Source organism: Alligator mississippiensis, chromosome 14 (assembly GCF_030867095.1).
Source record: "Alligator mississippiensis isolate rAllMis1 chromosome 14, rAllMis1, whole genome shotgun sequence".
NCBI lineage: Eukaryota > Metazoa > Chordata > Crocodylia > Alligatoridae > Alligator > Alligator mississippiensis.
The window spans coordinates 2,908,502-2,931,837 of NC_081837.1; the positions used below are offsets into that span (position 1 = coordinate 2,908,502).

A 23,336-nucleotide genomic window follows, 5' to 3' on the forward strand; every position below is an offset into this window, starting at 1 on the left:
TCCCACCTCTGGAAGTTAACGCCTCTCCCCCCCCATGCCCCCTACAGAGCTGCAGTTCAGCCTGGGGTTCCAGGTGGCTGCATCCTGCCTGGGTCAGGACCAGGCTGAGATGAGAAGCTGGATTCCCAGTAGCTCCACCCAGGCACCTGCTCTCCAGGCTCGGTAAGGCTTTGGGCACATCTTAATTGTGCTTTGCTTTTCTGCTTTTTCATAGGGCCTAAAGAGAAGCGAGCAGAGCAGCATGCTGGAGCTGTTCCGCCAGAGGCTCCCCGCCCCTCCCTCGGGGATGGAGAACCCCAGCTCCATCTCTCTGACAGCACCGACGCCTGAGCAGGAGTCCTCCCGCATACGGAAGCTGGAGAAGCTCATCAAGAAGAGACTGTAGGCCAGTGGAGGAAGCATCTGTTGGCCCTGCGGCTGCTTTCTGTCCCCTGCACAGCGCCTCAGGCCTCCCCTTGTCTTACACTACATTGCCGAAACGTAGAAGTTCGGTTGGTTGGCTCCATGCAGCTGGGGGTGGAAAGGCGGCGTGAAGCAGGGTGGAGTGAGTGACACTGGGGACGGTGGGCAGATTCACCTGCTCAACCTGGAGCATTCGTAGCTCACAATCAGAGACCGTGGCAGAGCCTGGAGGGTAGGATACAGTTGGAGTGGATCATCTGCCCTACCCCCCAGGGTTTGGCCACTCCTCCAGCATCAAGCTGCAGTTCCCACTTAGACCTTCCCCCATGGCCTGTTTGACTCTATCCTGAAAATGTCAGGACACCTCTTGCTCCCTAGCATGCAGCTGCTTGTTTATTGAAAAGCAAGATGCAGAGATGCCCCTAACAGCTGGGATTCTGGCATCTGCAACTTAACTGAACCTGAAGCGAGATGCCCACGTGCCCCTCTTGTGATCTGAGGGCTGGCACAGGGCATAAACTAGCGAGGAGGATCCTCCTCCCTGGGGAGCAAGGCTCGAGCCAGTTTACAGTGAACATGCCAGCAGTCTCTGCTGCAGCTTTGAGGCCAAGTTCTCCATCTGCAGCTTCTTGTTGTCTCCTGCATGCAGGGCTCCTCCGCTCTCCCTTCTGGGAATTCCCACGCTGTACCTGTCTCCTTCCCCCACTAAGGGCTGGAACAAGCCAACTGTCCGGCAGAACCGTCTTCCCGTGCTCTTGGCCGCCTGTTTCATTCCAGGCTGTGGGTGTGCTCCCTTGGCGCCGTCGCTGCCCTGCAGGGAGAGCTACTAGAAATGGGAGTTGTAATTAGAAGCCTGCCGCTGCCAGGGTTTGTTGGCAGGGTGGAGCTCGCTCTCCAGATTTAAACCGGAAGGGCCCCGCTCCTAATGCTAGCCCTGCCGTAACTGGACAGAGCAGGCTGTTGGATTGGGGCCAGCCTAAGGGAGAGGAGGATTAGACTCTAAATATCCAAGCCCAGGCTGTTTTTCAGCAACTTTTGGAGTCAGAGCACTAGCTGATCTCAGAGGGAGCGGGCAGGTGGGTGGAGCACAAGGCCAAAACATTAGCAGGGAAGAACTGCTCTACTTTTCAGGGGATCCATAAGCGAGAGACCCAGTCACGTTGTTACTGCCCCTGGATCTCTCCCTAACCTCCCCTGTGCCTTTTTCTTGTCACCCTAAAGGCGTTTCCCAGCTGAGCTGATGTGACAAGACCACATGGATTTCCATGGCCAAAGAATCCTTGTGCACCTTCCTGGCTGTAATCCATTTTCCCTCTGTCCGGTGGGATGGGTGGTTGCTGCAGCTGGCTGGCGGCTGCCTCGGGAGAGTCGCACTCCGTGGCACACTTGGGTTTCTCTTTGTGGCAGTACTGCTGTGGGGGCTGCTGTACAGACAGGCTTTCAGTGTTCACAGCTGCAGTTCAAGGGCATAGAGCTCACCTGAGGCAGGGGCATGAGGGGCACGCACTCCAGATCAAGCACGGGTTCATTTTAACTGAACTTTGCTCATACAAACCCGCAAAGTCTCAGTGAAACTCACATTCCCCCTTGCACCGTCACACTTCATCCCTCTTCCCCTTCTGAGAAGTTTTGCTTTTAAGGCTGAAAATCTGGCCTAATGCCGGGCTTCCTGGCCATCTTCTTGTTGTGTCCCGCCCCTCCCCATTTCTCCCACGTGCACAGAGGTGGGGGATCCGTGGCTGGCCCAGGGATGGGTCTGGTGTCTGTGCCAGCTGCTGAGGGCTTGCTGATGTTGACTGGGAGAGCAAAAGCAGTTAATAGGGGGGGGTGTCTGGGTTCTGCACTAATTAAGCAAGTGATCTGCTGAAAGAGCCAGCCAGTGACCTAAAGCTGAGCTGCAGTTTGGCGTCCAGCTGCACCTGCTTCTAGTCATTCGCTCTGACCATTGTTTGCCACCGTCTGCACTTTTGGGTTTCTTTTCTGCGGACCTGTTTGCTGGGCCCCTACCTGAAGCCAGCCGTTCTCGTCACCGAGCACTAGCACTCCTCATCTCATCGCTGAAACCTTTCACTAACGCTCAAGCACTGAACAGATGTGATATGTCTGCTCCAGACCTGCCGTGCTTCCTTCGTCCTGTGCACTTGCACCCTACAGGGGAGCAAACTGCTGGCATTCCTTTGGTCTCAGCAGCTGGTATACATGGGTGCGCTGTGCTGGAGGCACTTCTTCCTTGTGTAGGCTTTGCAAGGTTTTCTGGAGCACGGTTCTCAGTTTGATGCGAGGACTTGGAAAAGGTTCCATAATTGTCCTTCATTTCCTTTTGGACTTGGGAAGTGTCGCTCCCCTTTGATTGCACGCCAGCTTGGAATAGCTCTGTCAGAAAAGGAACTTTGGCCGCTTCATTTAATTAGCAGATAAAATCTCAATCTCTGCTTTAAAGGAAAGAAAACTGACATTTTTGGGTCCTCTGCTTGGGGGATAACATGGACCTGGCTTCAGAGGGTGGCTGCTCGGTAGCTTCAGAAAGCTCAGGCACCTGGGATGATTCAGGTTGCAAATCAGAAACAAGCACCCAATCCCTTCCCCAGGTACCCTTACCCCCACTTATCCCCCAGACTTCCCTTACCAACAAGGCGGGGGTGGGAGAGTCCATTTTGTACCCAGGTTGGTGGTGATTTTGCAAGATGAATACATCAGTCTTTGTTCTGCTTGTAAAAGCTTACAGAAGATAGAGTTAGTCAGCTAGTGGTTACATGCCCTTGCTGGTCACTCTGATCACTACTGCTGACCTAAGATCTGACGCTTACATGATGTGTGCAGCACTGGGATGCGTGCATGAAAATCGTTAACACTAAGAAACCTCTGTAGAATCGTCCCACCCGGATGGCTCTGGGTCGGGTGTGCTGGGAGCCCTGGCTTAGACAAGTGGCTGTCTACAGTAGGGCTCCCACACTGCTGTACCATTTTTTGGAAACATGGCAAAGAGGGGTGACAGCGGGCCCTGGTTACACGAACGTCTGAACCGCCTCGGGCAGCATTGCTGGTTCGCGGCATTGCCCCAAGGTGCCTTTTCTTGTGTTCTAGCTCATCTTCCCAGGGAGCTGTCCATTCACTTGGAACAGAGCAGTTGACAAAAGGCAGCCCAAGAAAGGAGGATGTGAATGTGCCTCCCATTTATAGCCAGCCCTTCCTGAAGAACAGATAACCCCGAGGGGCGTTTGCAGGGCAAGGTATTAATTTATGAGAGACCGCCAAATGCAGTGACCATTACAGATGGACGTAAGGGATGTGCATCGGGTCAGTTCCTACTTGCTGGACTAAAAACATGTTTCAGGATATTTGTTCCCTCGCAGTGACTATTAGCAGTAGTTGTGGCCAGCTCTGTGAATCTCTTGTGAATGGTTGGGGACCAACTGCAAACGGTTTTTGCATTTCTTTCTCTGGAAGACTCCGGTTTAATTCTCTGCATGTCAAAGTTGTAAAGATAGCAGGGGAGAGAAAGAAAGGTTCAAATGAAAAGCCAATCTTAAAAAAAAACAAAAAAAAAGTTCTGATTGTGGGTGGGTTGAACTGTACCTTGTAAAAGCCGTGCTTGCATTTTTCTACTTTGATCTGAAATGTTCTTCCTTTGTTCTTGTGTATTTATCGCACTGGGTGCTTTGGGAAGCAGAAACGCAAGATGCTTGAGTTGCACATGTTCTGAAGATAACGGAAATGCGTTTCTGTACAAAATGCTTTCTGCCCGGGAAATAATTTCTGTGTGTATGTCAGAACGTGACACTACAGCTAATTAAAACATTACTCATAGCTGTGTTTTGCATGTGGTTTTTAACAGCTGATGGGGCAAATTGGGTTGAAGTGGTTCTGTGGCAGGAAGCTGAAACCCTCTGCACTCTCGCGCACACGCATTGCAGCTTTTGTCCTGAGGGTTTTTGACCATGAAGAAATTATATCGCGGTCTTAGTGGATGCATTCTCCATGGACTGTTGTCTGATGTGTTTATTCCTCTTGTCAGGGCTCAGATGATATAGTAAGACACATGTGGCCTTGTAAACTTGTATAATAAACCTTGCTTTTCTCCTTTATTCCCTTGCTCAGCAGGCAGTGTTTCCTTCCCGTCGTCTTTCCCACCTCCCAGATTTCTGTGACCCCAGAGAAGTGACCTTTTGCTGATGGCATTCCTACTCGTAGCAGCAAAGCCAGTGGGATTCTTCCATCACCGGCCATAGAGAGGCAGTCCAGGAAAGTAACTGTGTTCTTTGGTAATTGGATGATGAATTGTAATGACCCAGCTCTAACTTCTGGAAAATTTCTCTGAGAGCTTAAGTCTCCTTTGATGATAATGAAGAGCTGGTGACTTTCAGAATACAATAGAGAGCATTTTCATATTGAGCTGTTTATTTTGCACTGACAATTAGTGACTCATTTACTTTTGCTATATAACCTTCCTTTGGCCCTGCCTCCGTCCACCCGTTAGGCAGAAGAACATCAGGGGGAGGCAATAAATGTGCATGCTGATCTAGTTCTTTCGCTGAGCTCAGAGGCAAACAGGACTATCAGAGTTATAATGTGTGAATCACTGGGTAGGTGGGGAGGGGGCCGTAGAAGCCGGGTTGCTATCAGCTGGCTGTATAAGATGGTTGGCTCTTGAATCTGTACTTAAGAAAATGAGCTGAAATGTTTTTACTTGGGTTGTGTCAAAAAGTGTGTAAGTGTAAGTGTGTGTGTGTGTGTGTGTGTGTGGTGCTTTAGGTGGAGCTAGCTATACCACCTATTAAGGGTGTTCAATGCTTCTTTTTATAAAACCCTCTTTCCATTTGCTGATAACTTTGCCAAGCTTGTAAGCCTTTGGGCTGATTTTTTCCCTGCTGGGCCTCAGCCCCCCCACGCCCCTCTCTTTTTTTCTTTCTTTCATTCATTCATTCATTTATTTAAAAAAAAATCAACCAAAACCATCCAGTCATTTCCAAGAGGCAGGTGAGGGAAAAACAAGATGGTTTTGCTCATGTTAAATATTCTGGCAGCCTTTTATTTGAAATGCTGTTGTGCCTTCCTGTTTTGGAACAGGGACCAGATCACTGGCCGGCCGGTGGCCTCTAGGTCAGGGCTATTCCTTTGCTGGCCCCAGGAAAATTCACCCACATTATAATCCTCTGCGCATGCTTAAAAGAGACTTCTTGGATTTTAGCAGCTAAATTCCCTGAACAATCTGCACGATGGGCACAATCCAACCCAGAGCGGATCAGGGCTCTCCTTCCAAAGGCTGCTGCACAGACTTCTGCTTGCTCTGCGTCTGGGTTTGAACACCTGCACGGAGAGCAGACAGAAGCTGTCTTCTCTGAAGTCTTGTCCTCCACCCTGTACCTGGGCAGGGCCAAAAACAGGGGAGTAGCTGCTGGACAGAGCCTGTCGATCTGTTGCTGCTGATAGTCACCTCCTCAGTGCCAGTACCAGAGGCCTTGTGTGCTGGACTCATCAATGACCCGTGGGGGTGTCAGGGTGATGTCGCATGTTGCAATTCCTGTTTATTCAGCTTCCTTTTCAGAAGAGAGGTCAGAAGTTCCTTGCCAAAAAACTAGCATGAGACAAGCACCTTTCAGATGGCAAGCTTAAATGCTCAGATCCAACTTGGTTTCCTCTCTCTGTGCATTATGAGAGCGACTTTAATGACATGATCAGATGCTCTTTTTTTCCACAGGCAGCCTTAATGCTAGCATTTCCTAACTCTGCCAGCGCTCACCTTTGCGACCTCAATGATGGTTTTAAATGGGGGGGTGATGAATACAACGGCTGTTGAAGCCATTTGGCTCTTATTCATGAAAGAACGCATTGTAAAACATTATCAGTAATCATAATCACCACCATTTTCTACCTTTGCCTGCTTTCTCATAGCAAGCCAAGTTATCCCCAACTAGGGAAGCAACCTAAGACCGCATTTTCACTGTTCTAGTGCTTGGTTTGTTAGCAGTGATCTAGAGAAGACCTAGGTACTATTATTACTGCTATGTCTGATCTGGCCACAGCTAGGGAATCTCACTTGTGCTGATTACCGTCTGGCCAAATCAACGCGAGACCCATTTTTAACCTTTCCCAGTGTGGTTCTGTCTCTTCCTGTCCTGAGATGGCCCTTGCTGGTGGGCTCCGATACGTAGGAGTCTTCAGAATGAGGGACCTAATGAGAGGAGCAGTAAATACTGCTCAGAGCAGAAACACGTGAAGCGGACGCTTCAGCAAATCTCTGCATACATTGCACCGAGTACTCCTAGGACAGCCACTGTTTGCACACAGCAGCTCCTGGCTCCGGCTCTGTGCTCAGCTCGGGTCTCAGCGCTCTGAAGGAAGGGGCCAACTTTGGCAGCAAACAGAACAAAGGCTGCTGGGTTTCTGTGGGGAACTAGATCCCACTGCAAGGGGAAAGTGTGCTTCCCTCCAGAGTCCCCGTTGCTGCCTGGTGCCAGAGGAGGAGCGCAGCTGTCTTAAGGCAGTGGCTTTAAATCATCAGAAAGGCAGCCTGCAACAGCAGGGAAACATAAGGCTTCTGCGGTTTGCAAAGGCTGCAGCAGAAGGTTCATGGAAACAGATTAGGGCTTCTAGTAACCAAAGCAACATTCAGGGGATGCTCGTAGAGATGCAGTCAAACCGCAAGGCAGCAAAAATGCTTATGGAGCTCGTGCTCGGTTCAGCTGCTTTGAAGTGCAACTGCGAGTGTGATTCAAGTGCCGTATGGTTTCGCAGACTCTGCCGGGGCAGGGAGCCTGGAATTTCCCATTGTTTGGAAATGATTTTCTGTTGTTATCAAATAACACAGATTGTTTCTGATTCTTTTTCTCCTTCATTGATTTCTCTTCAGTGCTGACATGAATGTGCCTATTGTGTGATGACTGATTAAACTCAGCCTGGGTGGAAACTGGACCTGGGTGGAAACTTTCCCAGTGGAACAAGGGGCTTGATTAGATGGGTTCACACTTATAGCAGGGGTGGTAGCTGATAGACACAAACGAGCTGGTGCTTACACACAATGGCAAAGATTTTCTTAGGTGACTGAGTACTTTGAGTCCCTGGAAAGGAGCCTGGCTTCCAGAGAGCCTGACCACCTTGCCCTGCGAGGGCTCAAGCAAGATGTCTTAACACCTTTCCCTGTAACAGAGCCACAGGACAGCTTGTGATTGGCCATTTTGGGCACCTGCCTATTTATAGAGGATGAACCAGGGTCCGTCCATACTGCGAATGCTGCTGCATTATGGAATGGCTCAGTGCACGTGTGATGCACTCACCGACGAGGCTGCGCACGTCTCCCGACTGGCTGCAAGAAGAGCTGCTGAACTCGACTTTGCTCAGTGTTATGCAAACGGACTGCTCAAGAAGTAGGTTGGAGCTGGGAGATGCTTCCTTCTCCAGCTTACTGCAGCAGAATAGAAACCCTGGGGTGCTGGTGGGGGTGCCGCCTGAACTCCAGTGGCTGAGAGGAGGGGGCTGCGGGCAGGGGGATCCTGACAAGAGATCTAGCAGCACCATCCCAGCTCTGGGACAGTGCAGACTCCTAGAGCAGAAAAGGAGCCCCATGCACCGCAAGAGGAGGGGCCTGGACAGGACCTGGCCAGCCCAGGAGCAGCCAGTGGTGAGTGCTCGGCAGGGGCTAGTGCAGGTCTGGCTCAGTGTATGTCGGAGCAAGGAGCCCAGGGGCTTTCAGGCACTATGCCAAGCCCGGGCACATGCTCAGTGCACTGTGCTGTGGGTGCCTGGGAACCGGAAGGCTCAGCCCTTCAGGGGAGACTTGGTGATGGCACCGCTGACCGGATGGGGCAGGGGCTGGTATGGACTCACAACCATGGCCAAGACGTGGCCGCCTCCTACCACACGCTGGAGGCCAAGCACGTCTGCACCACTTAACCTAACCTGCTGGCCTTCCTGCCCATAGCCTGGGGCCTGGGCAAGTGCCCCTAAAACCAGCACTGGTCACTGCTAAGAGGGGTGTCCCACCCAGCGCCTGGCTCTATGGTCTGTGCCATTCCTGAGGCCAGGAGCAAGGCCTGAAGCCCAGCCCCAGCAGACTTGGGTCCATGGGCTCAGTGTTGGGATCCCCTCCCTGCTGCCTGGTGTGTGCCCCCAAATAGGGTTTGGGGGGAACAGGCGGCTCCGCCACAGCGGACAGAGCATCTATTACTTCTCGCTTACCCTGAGGTCTCTGCAGTGGAGCGGCTAGCCGTTCTCATGAACTAATTTGGGACTGCTGCCATGTGCCTGGTTAAACGGGTGCCCTGTGAACTGTGTGGGGGTGGTAATCACACTAGGCTTTGCATTTGATTGACACGGTTTCCAGAAGAAAAGCCAGGAGAGTCTGCCCTGCTCCATGTCCTGAAATTGCTCCTGGTGCTTTCAGTTCCTGCCTAATGAGTGATGTACAGAGAGGAGCAGGCCAGCGGGCTCCTGTCTCGTCTCAGGTTAGCTCTTCATGGGGGCATTGGCCTTTAACCAGCTCTACTGCACTTATTCTAGTTGGAAGTGAAATGAATCGGTGCTGTCTCTGCAGTTCCAGCCGGCTGTAGGCTGTAAGCGGAGACTTGACTTCTTGCTGGTGGAAATTGACCTTTTCCCCCTCCCAACCCAGCAAATTTCACTAACTAAATTATCAGCAGAAATTCTTCTGATCCCAGGACCTCAGCAGCAGCTCTGAAATAATAATTGCATTAGTCTGGAAACTGCTCCAGGAGCCTTTTAGGTCTTCTGATTTCAGCAGGGGCTTTTTCCAGAAGGTTTCAAAGTTAAAGGTGATCAGCTTTCCCATTGTTCAGGAACCATAATCTCCTTTGTTGGGCATATTTTAAGCAACAGCTAAACACCTGCCTGGGGCTTTTTTTTCCCCCCCAAACCATGAGGGTTTCCATCAGGGTTTTAATGTCCTTTTTATTTTTTTCATGCACATTTTTTGCTGTGAAGACAAACAACCTAGCAGTAGTTCTTCAAAGGAATGTAAATTCCTCAAGGAAGTATCCGGAGTTCCCAGCCGAGCATAGCTGCAAACCACAGACGCCTATGGCTGAAGGCTTGGTTCTGCTTTTAATTTGGGGGTAGCAGAGGAATTCTTTGTCAGGGCTTGGGTTCACTTGTGCTGGACCCATTAGGCCAGACTGTGTCTTACTGTACAGCAAAGTGTTTGCCTTGGCTGCCAGCAAAGGTTGTCTTTCCCCGTTGAATCTGATGATGCGGCGTGATTATTTAATGAGAATTTTCCTTCAACTGTTCCATTAGCCTTCCTAGCAATACACGAGTCAGAGCCTGTTCCCTCTGCATCCTTGTTCTCCTTCACCCCCTTCATCTCTGCCTCGGTTGCAGTAGCCACTCAAAAATGCAATTAGATGGGCAGAGTGCTGGCGATGTGGGGCCAGGTCTTCCAGGGAAGGTTTTCTTTGACATCCGTACATCGAGATGCACTGGGTTAATGACAGCAGCTCAGTTAAAGCAGTTAAGCTTTGAGCTGTGGGCAGTCTTATACCGGTTTAAATCCAGGTTGCATTGTTTCAGCCTGCACCTGTACAGGAGCCAACTCAGTTGCTGGGACCAGTTTTAAACGGGTACAAATGTGTCTGTGAAGGGGCTTGCACCCGATGAGCTCAACCAGGGGAGGATGATGCCTGCAGCTTCTGTGCGGGGATAAATCCGACCAGCCCCTGCCCTGTATCTGCGTACTCAGCTGACTTGGGAACCACTCACACGAGTACTGTTAAGTCTGCGCAGAAGAGCTGCACGATTCCCACCTAAGGGCTCGGAGGTTAGCCTCTTGGCACGTGCAGCATAAATCCAGGGGAATTGTCATGCGACCCAAAAATCCAAAGATTGCTGAAATGAAAGAGAAATCATGCCCAGTCTTTTCCTTACACACCCTGAGAAGACGTGAAGCTGCAGCAGTCCATAGCACGCTGCTCCAGCGGGGACGACTCCATCTCCTTTAGGGTTGTGCTGTTCCCATTTCCAGCGGGGCTGCTGAGATTTTCTACGAGATGAATGTGAACTGCTTAAAGCTGGGGGTTGAGTTCAGGGCATCGGGCCACCTCTGCAGAACAGCACGCACGTGCACCCCCACTCTCAGCAAGGCTGAGACCTCTGCTTTACGATGCCTTTATGGGTTTAAAAAATGTGGCAACTCCTAAGATAAATAAGACCTCTGCAGCTGAACTTCACGCTTGCAGGAGGTGTCAGTCAATAGACTGCTCCCCTGGTGTCACGGGGCCTATGATATACAGCCAAACGACAGCTCTGGTGTTTGCCTTCGGAGCTAAGCCCATTCCCAAGCTGATAAAAGCATGGGAGTGCCTTTGAACAGGGGAGGTCGGCAGGGAGTTGCTCTCCAGTGATTCAGCGCCTCATCGGTGTGTGCAGAACGTGCAGTCATGCAAAGTGGGGCAGGGGTGAAGGTGGCCATGAAAGGGGGGCTGCAGAGCGCCGTGCTGCACATCCATTCATTTCCAGCAGAGAAACGACCCCTGGGACTCCCAGGCGTGCCAAGCAAGCAAGGAGCTGAATAGCAGAGGTCACTGCTGAGGCCCGGCAGGGCTGTGGGCCCGCTAGCGGGTTAGGCATGAGCAGCCCCAGGCGTCTAGTCCCCTTCCTCTTCACAACTAGAGGCGCCAGAGCTGGGTGGAAGCCCAGGAAAACCCGGGCAGGAATCCCACTCCCTGGCCAGAGCTGATTTTCCCCTCTTATAGACACGTGTGCACGCTGCAGGAGTGGGTTGGGGGAGGTCGGGCTCTGTTGGGCAGCCCTCAGTCCTGAGACGCGAGTTCTCCTGGCTCTGCCTTGGGGTTCACCGCTTCTCGGCCTCATTTCCCCCTCCTGTAAAATGGGGCTATAATCCCACTTGCAGGGCATCATTTACCGGCACTCATGGGAGACTGGGTGAGATGGACCCACGGTCTAACCCAGCCCGGGGCACGTCTACCTTCTTGTGTGTCCCCCTGCATAGGCTGCCTTGGGGACCTTCCCTCGGGGGGATCCCGCAGCATGAGTCCAGGTGGTTTCCTGCTGTGATTGGAAAGGAAGACCCGCTTCCTCCTGCCCTCTGAATGCGTGTGTGCAGAAGAGGGTGGAGACCTGTCCTTGCCCCGACAAGCCAGGTCGTGGACAGGGCGGATTCCCCCGGGCTTGCTCGGGGGCACGCGAGCCCTGCGCTGGGACCCCAGGCTGGTGAGTGCGGGGGAGGACACCTGCCGGCGGCAGCGCCCCGCGGATGGGAAGGACTGTTCCGCTCAGTCCATGCGGGCTGCAACGGATCGGGCTCGTGGGACTTTTCTTTCTTTTTCTTTTTCTTTTTTTTTTAAGAAAGTTTGTTTTTTAAATGAACCGGACTTTTTTTTAGAGAGAGAAGGCGGGGGGGCGGGCTGGGCGCGGGTGCACGTGTGTGCGGTGCGGTGCGGTGCGGCGCGGCCCGGGCCGCCCTCCCTCCCCGGCCGCGTCCCCGCCCCGCCCCGCCCGCCCCGCCCCGCGGAATGAAGCGGCCGGGCCGGCGGGGGCGGGCGCTAGAGCGGCGGGGGCCGCGCGGGCAGGCGGGCCATGGTGGGGCGGCTGAGCCTGCAGGCGGCGGCGGAGCTGCCGGACACGAAGCGGCGCGGGGAGCGGGCGCTGGACAGCCCGGACTCGGGGCTGCCGCCCAGCCCCGGCCCCAGCCCGGGACACTGGCCGCGGCCGCCGCCCGGTGCCCCCGAGCCGGTGAGTAGGGGCTGGGCATCGTCCCGACCTCGTGCCAGCCCTCGGGCATCACGGTCGCTGTCCCGCGCGGGCTGGAAGGAGCCGGTTCCCGGGAGGGCAGAGCTGTACCCAGGGACTGCCGGGCTGTGGAAGCAGAGGCAAAGGGCTCTCCTGACTGCCACGCAGGGCCAGCGCGGGCTCTGCTAGCCTGGGCGAGGGTGCGTAGCCTGGCAGAGCGGGCGTGGGGAGTTGTAGCGGGCTCCCAGAGCCAGCTCCTGCTCCCTGCCGCCTGTGCGGGGTTAGCTCTGGGGGGCAAGGACTCGCCCTGCCTCAGGGACCTCATGCAAGGTGGCGGAGCTGCGGCGTGGCGTGATGTGACCCTTGGCGGGGCTGGGGCCTGTCCGAGTTGCCTTGTTTAAGGGCTTCTCTTTGCATTTGTGCAGAATCCCGTGTTCTCCCCCAGCCCTCTGCTCTCCAGCTGCCCCCCGCGGCTGTGTCCTCTGTCCTTTGGAGAAGGCGTTGAGCTGGACCCATTACCGCCGAAGGAAGTCAGGTAAATATGGGGCTGCTATCGCCTGGCGCTCGGACAGCGCAGTTGTCTGCGGTGGTTGGCACCTGAGAGGAGAGCTGAGTTTTGTAGTGCTGGTTCTCCTCTGCCTCTGCATTCGCATAGCCCTGGTCATGCGGTGTTGAGTCGCCTTCAACCGCATGAAAGGTTTTTCCAGGGGTGGCTTTCCTCATCTCACCTTTGGATGCTTTTTAGTTCATTTGTAGGGCTGCTAAATCCTGTTTAACCTCTGGGCTGCTAATCGCAAGGGAAGATCTTCAGAAGGGGCAATGACCTGAGAGATTGTTTTATTAGGGGGCAGGAGCACCACGTTCCCAAGCCAATGGTTTTGCAGCAGATGTTTTTTCTCTTACCAACCCCGCGGTGATCTTGGGAACCGGGGGGAAAGGTTCCTATTTGGAGGGGTGGAGTTTTAGTTTTACTTTTTTTTGACCGCAGTGTGCCAGTTCAGAGCACGTGAATCGTTCTTTTGATCAGAACTGGAAAGGAACAAAGGTCCCAAGTCTCTGCCTGTTCCAGCCTACCTCCAACAGGCAGAGAGATCAGGGACGCTGATACTGGGACAGGGGCAAACTGTTGCCTTTTGTTCAGAGCTCAGCACACACAGCTTCAAGTATGTTGGTGTGGGAAAGAGCGCTTTCCCTGTGCCGTGCACGCAGGCCGTCGCTCCTGTCTCGCACGACAGAACCAGGCATTTCTTCATGTTAATTTTCATGTTGGAAACACTCACCTTACTCCTGTAATATTTTTCTGCCTATGGAAGGTTTTTCTTATGGCTACAAAAAGGAGCTTATCTTGGATGATGCTCCCATGTCGAGAGGGGTCAGATGGGGGGAAGAACGAGGAACTCTCCTGCTGGGCTCTTGAGGGGTAGAAGTGAAGTTCCTGCTGAAGCAGGCACCATCTCCTGCATTAGCATTTACCAAAGTCCACTTATTCAGTCTCAGCGGGAGCCATGGTGCCTGGCAGCACTCCGAAATTGTTGTCTCAGCCCCCCGGAGCCTGGAAAGTCCAGTGGGAAAGGAGATTGGACATAGCCCAGTGCTTGGATGGGGCGGGTGCAGTCCAAATGTAAGGTGGGGTGGAGGAGATAGAGGGGCTGCTTTTTTTTCTTTTTTCCCTGAATGAGAAGATAAAGAGTCAGTGGAAAGATCATTTATTTTCTTTTTTGACCAGGGGAGCAGCCCTTGTAGCTCGTTTTGTCTTTAGATTTTGAAATGCTTGCCATTTTCAAGTTGGGGACACTGAGTCCCAGAGGCAAGCAGCTCTTGAGGTGACCCAGGGGCTGGGCCCCAGGCCTGCGCCCGCCCTGGCAGACCATGTTGGTTCCTGAAGGGGCTCGCGTCTCCCAGCGAGCACTAAGTGGCGCTGACACAGGTGTCTCTTGTGCTTTCCAGGTACACCTCCTCCGTCACATATGACTCGGAGAAGCACTTCATCGACGATATCTACATGCCTATGGGGCTAGGCCTGTCCGCCTGCAGCCAGACCGTCATCTGTGTCCCGGATTGCACGTGGCGCAGCTACAAGTCCGAGGTGCGCTTTGAGCCGCGGAACAAGCCCCTCCGTTTCAGCAGCACCACCATCGTGTACCCCAAGCACACCAAGACTGTGTTCACCACCACGCTGGATTACAACTGCCGGAAGGCCATGCGCCGGTTCTTGTCCAGCATAGAGCTGGAGTCGTCTGAATGCGCTGGGAGTGATTGCCTCCTGGACGGTTGCTGAGTGGCCTCTGTCTCTCTCGCTATGATCCGTCCCAGTCTCTATCCTGTACTGTACTAGCTCTCCGATAGCTAAAATGGTTAAAAGCTCTCACTGTCCAGTCCATCCGAGGGAACCTTACCTGTCGCTACCTCTGTCCTGGCTCATAAGCACAGCTTTAAGTATCAAAATGGCCTGCACTTATTTTTCTATGGGAATTTAGCTTTCTAAGGTATCGGCTTTTCTGCCTTTAGAGCTGCAGATTCCCCTCCTGCCGCAGTGCGGTAGTCAGGAAAAAATAAGGGAAATGTGTCGCTAGAGGAAAAATTATTCTGTCTCTCATGGAGCAGTGGCTACCACCTGGAAAAGTATACCTGACTCTTCACGGCGAGGTGTAAAAACAGCAGCCGTTCACTTTTGCTGCGAAAATATAGCTCTCGCCTAAAAACAACAATCCATCACCTACTTAAGTTTTGATCACAGGACTTGGTCTTTCATAATAAAAACAGCAAATCTTGAAATTCTCTGGAATAGTTTAATAAATTAAAAAATCCAGAATTTTATATTTAAGCAAATTCCCCCCCGCAATATTTTCTAGCTGAATTGATGCCTGGTTTTTAATTTAAATATGGAGGAGGAGTGAAGGAGTTTTAGTCAGAGCAAGAGTTAAACTGCTTGTGCAGCATGGGGCAGCAGGCATGTAAAGGACACCAAGTTATCTTTTTTCCAGGCTCCCCCTCTGCACAACCGTACAGAACTTCTTGGTTAGCTCACAGAGCTGCAGGATTGTGCAACCCCGTACTTCTCGGTGCCATGCACTAGAGTGTGCCAGGTATCCCCTGAAACTTGCAGTGGTGAATGCCAAGCAGAAAATCATCCCCAGGTAGCTTTGAAGTCTGTGAAGGTGAGGCCTGGACAAAGTAGAAGCCAAAGAAACCAGTCCCTGCTTGTTGTGAGCCCTCGTGAGCAGCCACAGGGAGAATTTCAGAGCATCCACTCTGCCGGCAAGGGCTGACAGAGGCAGCAGAAATTTGGCGATCCAGAACCCAAGAAGCTAATAATTGCTTTGGGGGGAGGTGTGAGTCATTTGCAAGGAAGATGTTGGTTGCAACAGAAGAAATGCTGGACTTTCCACTGGCTAGATCCACCGCTATGCCTCTGCTTTCCATTGGCCTTTTCCATGCAGCTCTGTGCTTTCCATCAATGAGGACTGGGATGAGGTAGGGCTTCCAGAGCCACCCTGCTGTACCAAACCAGAGCGCCTTTCAGCAAGAAAGCAGTTAATCCTGGGAGGAGAAAAGGGAAGAAGCAACCCATATATGCTGAACTGCCCCACCACTGTCTGTGCTAGCCTTTTACACACACATGCATTTCTAAATCTACAAAATCTTCGTTTCTGTGTTGAAAGAGAGGAGAGAAGTGTGGAAAGCTGCTGCTTTGGAAAGCGTGCTGCTGTTCATTGCTGTAGTGCAGCAGCCTGAGACAGACTCCGTAGGGACCCGTTCTTGCCTTCTTCGTGTGTCCTGAAAGGCCCCCAAGGGAGGTCAGTCGCTCTTCAGTAGAGTGCCAGCCAGCCTGAGGTCTGTCTCCACGAAGGGGAGTGGTGTGGAGAACAAACTTAAGGGTGAACAGATTTCACCTGCGCTAGCAAGGAGGGCAGAATTTGTCCCGGCTGGAGACGGCTGCAGTAAACTTGTTCATGCAAGTGTTAGGAAAGGCAAGGGGAGGAGGGTGTATCCTGTATTGCAGTAGTGGTGTGAACTGAAATGAATCACAAGACTGAGAGCACAACAGGAGGAGGAGGAGGAATTGGGTTGGTTTGGGGGTTCTGTTTTGTTTTTTACTTATTTATTCATTGAATCAGTTGTTTCTTTCATCTTTGTTACCTACTCCACAAGCCAGACGTCCTAAAACGCTTCCAGGGGAGGTGCAGGAGGCTGAGGTTGACTAGCTGGATCCATAAGAGACCCTGGGCGGGACAAATCCGATTGTGACATGATTCACCCCGCTGAATTGGGGCAGAAGTCGCTCAAGAACGACTGTAGTGAGCAGCAGAGCTTAGCACCAGAGGCCCTGATCCTGTTCTACACAAAACAGGTTTATTCTGAGATCGTTCCTTAAATCTTTCTTAAAAGCACTGTCAATCAGAGAAAGTGTTTGCTCTAGGCTCTGAGTGTGAGGAGGAGTTCAGGACAAAGCTTTCCCGTGGGCAGGGGTATTTGATAATTGCTTATTTTGTGGTTTCTGGCACCTTCCTCCTGAAACAACCATTGTGGAGATAGGATGATGAAACAGATTGGTTCCCTGGTTTGCTCTGGCATCGCTACCCTGTGAGCCTGGGAGTAGAGAGCCGGAGAGAGGCGTTCTTCAAACTTGGAACCATTCCTTGTTTCTAGGTAAATCAGGAATCAAAAGAACCTCACGTTGTGTCATGTGTTCAAACACCTGTTTTTAAAACAAACCGTTTCTCTGTGTACTTTTAAAAGGTTTTAATTGGTGGAGGATGGATGCCTTTTCCAAATCGCTCATGTTACTCGGTTTGCAAAGCCCCAACAATCACTGTGCCAGATGTCTTCTGACGTCTGCAACATTTCTCACCCCTCATTTTCAGCTTGCTTTTTTTTTTTTCATTTCACTAGTAATAAATTATCTGAAAACCGTAATTCAAGGGGAGTCTGTCTCTCTTAATCAGAGCCTGATCAGCTAGCGATTGGTTTTGAATGCAAAATGGTGTCACGAACGGCTGGTTCATCTGTGCAGCGCTTGCTGGCTGGGAGCTGTTACTGAGGCCAGTGGTGGGTACTTGGAAGTTTAAGGTATCATTTATTATACTATTTACCTAGAAATAAAGATCTATTATATCCAACAGACCTTAGCTCCCCTGTTGTGTCCCTTCTATCAAACCTTTCTGTTGTTAAACCTTTCTAGTAAGCCATTTCAAGTATAAAATGGCCTGTAAAAATGTAATACAAATGTGATGGCTTTATCAGTTTATTAAAACACTTGAAAACATGCCCTTAAGACAACTGAAAATCCTTTCCAGCAGGCATTTAACTCTCACATCTGGTACAGTTTTATTCTTAAAGAGATGGTTTCTGAGGGGTATTTGGGCACGTTCCTCACATGAAGCCTGTGTCCTTTTCAAAAGCACCGAGTACTTGGATAAAACTTTTTTTTTTTTTACTAATGATTTTAAATGTGGACAATTCAGGTGCTTAGATGTGACGGTGGCGGCTGTGGTATACAGCCATGGTTAGATTTTGTTACGTGCTGAACTTTAAAAATAATAGTGTGTGACAGGCTAGTCTTTTGGGAGAAAAATGATCTTATCTGCCTCGATGCCTAATGTCTTGTTAAATACTTATGAATTTCCAGCCCTGTGGATTTTGTTTTTCATATCGCTGGAAGCGTGGGAACGATGCACTGGGGCACCAGTTCATTAATTCATAATAGGCTTTTTGTTTACTCTTTCACTCCTCATTTGCCTATTCATTTGCAAAAGCCCTTGACTCGTGTGTAATGACATTATTGGAATCTAGGGAGCCTTGAAACAGTTACAGAGCGCCCTCCGCCATCGCAAAAGCGCCTGTGGCACTATGCTGCCAATCAGAGGCAATGGCACTAGGGTATCGTACAGAGTCACAATACTAAGCGAAGCGGCAGAGCCTTATTCGAAAGAGTCCTTCCGAGCGACAAACAAGGATTGAGTGGTATTTTAAAGCCAAAGGGATACGTTTCTGAATGCCTGAGGGAAATGACATAAATGTCCTGTGTCTTCAGACACTCAAATCCACTATCCAAAGTGTTGCCTTCAGTCTGCCCTTGGCTGATGGTGGTTTTTTTTTTTTATTTGAATGCGTAAAAAGTGGTCACTGAATGTCTGTATGAAAGATGGTATTGGATGTGGGGAAAGATGGGTGTCAGTAGCATGGCACAGGAATGAGGTTTTCTCCATTCCTGTTGGCCAAGTGGACCTCTAGCTGGATGCTCCAGAGCCAGTTCCGCAGTGCAATCAGCATCCTGACCAGAACAACCCTGCTGCCCAGGAGAAACTCAGTTTGGGAGCGTTCTTGTTTCTCACCCAAACTTCTGGGTCTAGGCCAGCTCATACAATGAGCTTTCATAACTACAAACTAGTACCATCTTGCACTGAGAGAGCAAGCCAGGTGTTGAGCCCTGGACCCCACTTCATTCTGCAGCTGGCCCCGTGGGAAATGTTGCTGTGCATGATATCAAGTCCAGGAGGTTCTCACAGCTTCAATTTTCCCATCTGTAATATGGGCCTATTTCCTAATACTTGCCTATTTCCTGAGTTCATGTTTTTTGGTCTGGAAAACACTGAGATAATCCAGTGGCTATTCTTACAGACAACCTATGAGCAGTTAAAGCTGGGGTGGGCTATTATTTTGGGTGGAGGACCGCTCACTGAGTTTTAGCAAGCTGTCGAGGGCCACGTGACAGGCAGCTGGGGCAGATAAATATTACTTTTCTAAATTTTTAGGGGCCCCGTGAGCCGGATAGAATGGCCTGGTGGGCTGCATCCGGCCCATGGGCCACATTCTGCCTACCCCTGAGTTAAAGGGAGTATGTTAGGATAGGGTGTTATGGAAAGTAGCACTTTTAATAAAGCCATTGAAAGAATGGTTTGCTGGCCATCTTTCAAGTAACTTTTATTAAAAGGTTAATTTGAATATGGCAAATGCACATCAAGAAAACCAAGCAATCTGCAGGCATGGGAAATTAATCAAAGAGTGCCTTGAACAAAGGTCCCTTGTACAGAGCTCACAAAAACATACCGTGACAATTTACACAATTTCCTGAGAAATACGGGGTTGGCTGCAGATTACAGCTCAGATACTGGTAACTTGCTCAGTTATCAGGAACGTGTCACCTTGGCCTCCCTGACTATAGGAACTGGAGGAATCCTCCACCCTTCCTGTTTGCTCATCTGCGGTCGGAGCTGCACGCTGCGGTGAAGGGGGATGCTCGAGTGTCTGATGTGGTTCTTTGGGCCGGTGCTGTTGGATATACAGCTCGTAACGTTTCCTTCTGTTCAGCTTATAGATGCGCAGCCTTTCTTCCTCGGCAGCAGGGTCCTCCAAAACTCCATCCCATCGCAGGCTGTCATTGATCTGGTCAGAGAGGTCCTGGTCCGTTTGGTTAGAGCCTGAAATGGTGGAAGTTGGTAACACAGACGTGTTCATTTCTGCAGCAGGCTGAATTCCCTTTGCAGGGTCTGGGGTCAGGCCAGTATTCTTGCTGAGACGCGAAACTTCAAGCAGTTGGGTTTGCTGCTGCTGCTTCCTGCTTTTCCCATGATGTTTATTTGCTGCAATGAGAAATACCATCAACAGAAACCTTCCACACACCGCTGTCACTGCTGCTCATACCCGATACAGACCCTTTCCCATGACACCCAGCACAGATGCATCATCCAGGAACCAGATTTTTAACACATCAACTGCATAAAAACTCATGCTTGAGGAGAAAGAAGCGTCTAGCTGAGCACTTAGCTGTAGTGTTCTACAATGCACTTATGCAGAATTTCAGCATATTAATAGCACGTCTCCACCAGCATCCTGCTCGTTGGATCAAAGGGACCGTTCAGATTTTTTTTTAAATAGTTTTGTGCACTTCAGGGTTTTTTTCAGTGCAAATGTCAAATGTCATAAACAGTTTGAGGAAAGAGGAAGTTTGTTTGTTTGTTTTAAAAAGCCTGGTAGAAACTGAAATGAGAAACCTTTGTCCTATCATCATTTGAATGCCATTCAGGGGTTTCTGTGTTTTAATGCCCATGTGCAAAAGAGAGGCTCTCTGTGCGAAGGAGCTAGCAGCCCCAAATGAGGGGGGTGGGGAATATTTTGGAAGTTTGTTACCTGCTGTAAGTGGAATTCCCATTTTAATTTGTGCCCCCAGTTAAACAGCTAGTGAACAGCTCATACCACCTCTCTTGTAGTCTATGCCAGGACTATTTTTTTTAAACACTTGTTCCATTTAGGCTTTGGATTCCAGACATATTTACCCAAACTCTTGTAAAATCAGTGCTCTTTTTAAAAAAGTGGAAATTGCATAAATTATTCTGAGGTTTTTATTTTATTTTTTTAAGCTCTGATCCTTTAATAGTGCAAGTGGCGTGCTTCACCTCCAAAGATGTCTGATACAACTGGTTAACAGCCTTCGTACAAGCAGAGCGGACCAGAGAGATGGTCTGTGCCTGATGGAAGCAAGTCCTCCCCCAAGAGCAAGTTTGGAGAGGAATCGGTGCCCTGGTTGATAAAACAGCAGCGTCCAACTCTGACCAGTTTGACTCACGCCAATAAAATGTTACATGCTCAGTTTAGTGTATATCACATTTACCCAAAGCTTCCTGTGCTTTGCAAAACACCCCAATTTTCCCAACTATTTAGCCGGTCTAATCAAAAATATCACATTTACCCAAAGAAACTTGTCAGCTCAGGGAAAGAAAGCCTCCTCATGCTTCCAACCTCCCCAAATCTTGCAGCCCATTTGTGAACCAGCTTAGTCCTTGACAGATGTCTTATGCCTCCTACTGCCTATGGGAGGTAGTGACATGCCCTCCGAATATGTAGGGGGGTGTGTGTGTCTGTATGTGTGCGTGCATGTGTATATGTGTGTGTGTGTGCGTGTGTTTTCCCCAAAAAAAGGTAGGTATGTTTCTAAAAAGTGACCGGCAGTAAGAGAGACCTGGGCCACCAGGCTGTTCTTGGTGGGGACTTTCAGTGCTTGGGTGCTTCTCTCATGGGGCGATCTGACCTTGGGCAGGGGCTGGACCCAATGACCATGCGAGGTCCCTTGCAGCCCTCATGGCTACGACATCTATGAACTGAACCAGCGTCTCTATCTCCAGTTCTTCCCCGGGATACCAGCACCTGCTGTCCCGTCTCCTCGCCGCCCTGGCCGTGCGCGTGGTGCTGAAGAACACCTCCTCGTCCCAGTGCTGGGTTTGGGCTTACTCCACTTTAACTCCAGCTTAGGGCCTCACAATACGAGGGGCCCCCAAGTAAAAAACCTGGACATTTCCATTCTAACGTGACCAAAAACCAGACCTGCGTATGGCTCCACAGTTGTTAATCACACCGAGTCCAGATCTTTGTGCAGAAATAACAATAATTCATCCTAAAATGTCATGAAAACCCATTCTCGTGGATTATTTTTATCATATATCATATCTTATAGCCGCATGGCGCTTAGGCCCTCATCCGGCGGCGCTTGCCCCATCCCATTTTTTCTCGCTGGACAGGTAAACTGAGTCCAGGCGGACCCGCTGATGTCCCAGCCCGTTCTGGCCGTGTGCGGAGCAGGGGTCGAGCCGGTGCTGGCACGTCCAGCGAGCAGCGCCGCACCGTGCCACGCACAAAGAGGGGGTGATGCCCCGGCGCTCTGTGCCGCGAGCCCCAGCGTGTCCTGCACCCATGCCCCGTGCCCCATGCCCAGCCGAGCGGGGGCGCGCAGCCCAGCTCACCCGTCTCCCCCGAGGCAGGGGGGCGGCTGCCCAGCCCGCTGCCCCCCTGCCCTGCTGCAGGCACCCGCTTCTGCTGCTTCTTCCTCCCCTCCTGCCTGGCAGCGCCTTGCGCCCCTGCCTGTGGGCCACCGGCCTGGCCCCGTGCCTGGATGGGTGGCAGGCGCCGTGCCCCTGGCATGGCCCGCTCCTCCGGCCCGGGACGCGTCTCTATGGCGGCAACAACAGCAGCCAAGAGTCCCTCCCGAGGGGCCGGGCCTGCCCGGTCTCTCCCCGCCCGCCCGGCTGGGCACGGAGCCGAGCCTGGGGCTGCCACACCAGCTGAGCCCCTGCCACACGCAAGGGAGCACATGGGTCTGGCTAGGGGTTTTATTATGGTCTGTTTTACTAATAACATTTTATTAAAAAAATAAATAAAATAAAAAGTCTTCTCCCCCCAGCCCCGGCAATGGCCCAACACCTGCTGTGCACCCTCAGCACCGGAGCTCTGATTGCCAACGGGCTCCAGCTGCCCGGGGCCGGGGTTTGCCCAGGGCCTGACCCTCCTGAGGGGAAACGTGCTGCGGGGGTGCTGGGTGTCGGAGGTGAAACAGGGGAGCCGTGTGCCCGGGAGCAAGGGCAGGTGTCTGAGGTGAAACGGGGGAGCCGTGTGCCCGGGAGCGAGGGCAGGTGTCTGAGGTGAAACAGGGGAGCCGTGTGCCCGGGAGCGAGGGCAGGTGTCGGAGGTGAAACAGGGGAGCCGTGTGCCCGGGAGCAAGGGCAGGTGTCTGAGGTGAAACAGGGGAGCCGTGTGCCCGGGAGCGAGGGCAGGTGTCTGAGGTGAAACAGGGGAGCCGTGTGCCCGGGAGCGAGGGCAGGTGTCTGAGGTGAAACACGGGAGCCGTGTGCCCGGGAGCAAGGGCAGGTGTCTGAGGTGAAACGGGAGCCATGTGCCCGGGAGCGAGGGCAGGTGTCTGTGGGGACACAGGGGTGCCGTGTGCCCGGGAGCGAGGGCAGGTGTCTGAGGTGAAACGGGAGCCGTGTGCCCGGGAGCGAGGGCAGGTGTCGGAGGTGAAACAGGGGAGCCGTGTGCCCGGGAGCGAGGGCAGGTGTCGGAGGTGAAACAGGGGAGCCGTGTGCCCGGGAGCGAGGGCAGGTGTCTGAGGTGAAACAGGGGAGCCGTGTGCCCGGGAGCGAGGGCAGGTGTCTGAGGTGAAACAGGGGAGCCGTGTGCCCGGGAGCAAGGGCAGGTGTCTGTGGGGACACAGGGGAGCCGTGTGCCCGGGAGCGAGGGCAGGTGTCGGAGGTGAAACAGGGGAGCCGTGTGCCCGGGAGCAAGGGCAGGTGTCTGAGGTGAAACGGGAGCCATGTGCCCGGGAGCGAGGGCAGGTGTCTGTGGGGACACAGGGGTGCCGTGTGCCCGGGAGCGAGGGCAGGTGTCTGAGGTGAAACGGGAGCCGTGTGCCCGGGAGCGAGGGCAGGTGTCGGAGGTGAAACAGGGGAGCCGTGTGCCCGGGAGCG

At 52.0% G+C, this 23,336-nt stretch overlaps 2 protein-coding genes and 1 long non-coding RNA gene across 7 annotated transcripts in view; 2 read left to right on the top strand and 1 right to left on the bottom strand.

The window, feature by feature from the left end:
* Positions 1-4,487, top strand: part of VPS53 (VPS53 subunit of GARP complex) — a 73,470-nt gene extending 68,983 nt beyond the window's left edge. For all 5 annotated transcript variants that reach the window (XM_006277661.4, XM_006277662.4, XM_059717292.1 and 2 more), the window contains one exon: positions 215-4,487. In XM_006277661.4, the coding sequence (XP_006277723.2) occupies positions 215-385 (171 nt within the window). In that variant the 3' untranslated portion in view covers positions 386-4,487. The remainder of the gene's footprint in view (positions 1-214) is intronic.
* Positions 4,488-11,908: 7,421 nt separating this feature from the next.
* RFLNB (refilin B) lies at positions 11,909-17,019 on the top strand. Its single transcript, XM_019491889.2, has 3 exons — positions 11,909-12,105; positions 12,528-12,637; positions 14,050-17,019. Exons 1-3 carry the CDS (start codon positions 11,950-11,952, stop codon positions 14,378-14,380), a joined length of 597 nt encoding a protein of 198 aa, XP_019347434.2. The 5' UTR covers positions 11,909-11,949; the 3' UTR covers positions 14,381-17,019.
* On the bottom strand, positions 16,183-22,053 carry LOC109284239 (uncharacterized). The gene is made up of 2 exons (XR_002091615.2): positions 21,840-22,053; positions 16,183-19,685 (listed from the first exon to the last, which is right to left on the bottom strand). It is a non-coding gene; the product is annotated as an uncharacterized LOC109284239 (long non-coding RNA).
* Positions 22,054-23,336: the final 1,283 nt, after the last annotated feature.

Excerpts from the sequence above, each read along its gene's own strand:
- RFLNB (XM_019491889.2), top strand. The coding sequence starts at position 11,950 with ATGGTGGGGCGGCTGAGCCTGCAGGCGGCGGCGGAGCTGCCGGACACG. Across the intron at positions 12,106-12,527 it reads CGCCCGGTGCCCCCGAGCCG|AATCCCGTGTTCTCCCCCAG; the intron begins GTGAGTAGGGGC and ends GCATTTGTGCAG. Across the intron at positions 12,638-14,049 it reads TTACCGCCGAAGGAAGTCAG|GTACACCTCCTCCGTCACAT; the intron begins GTAAATATGGGG and ends TGTGCTTTCCAG.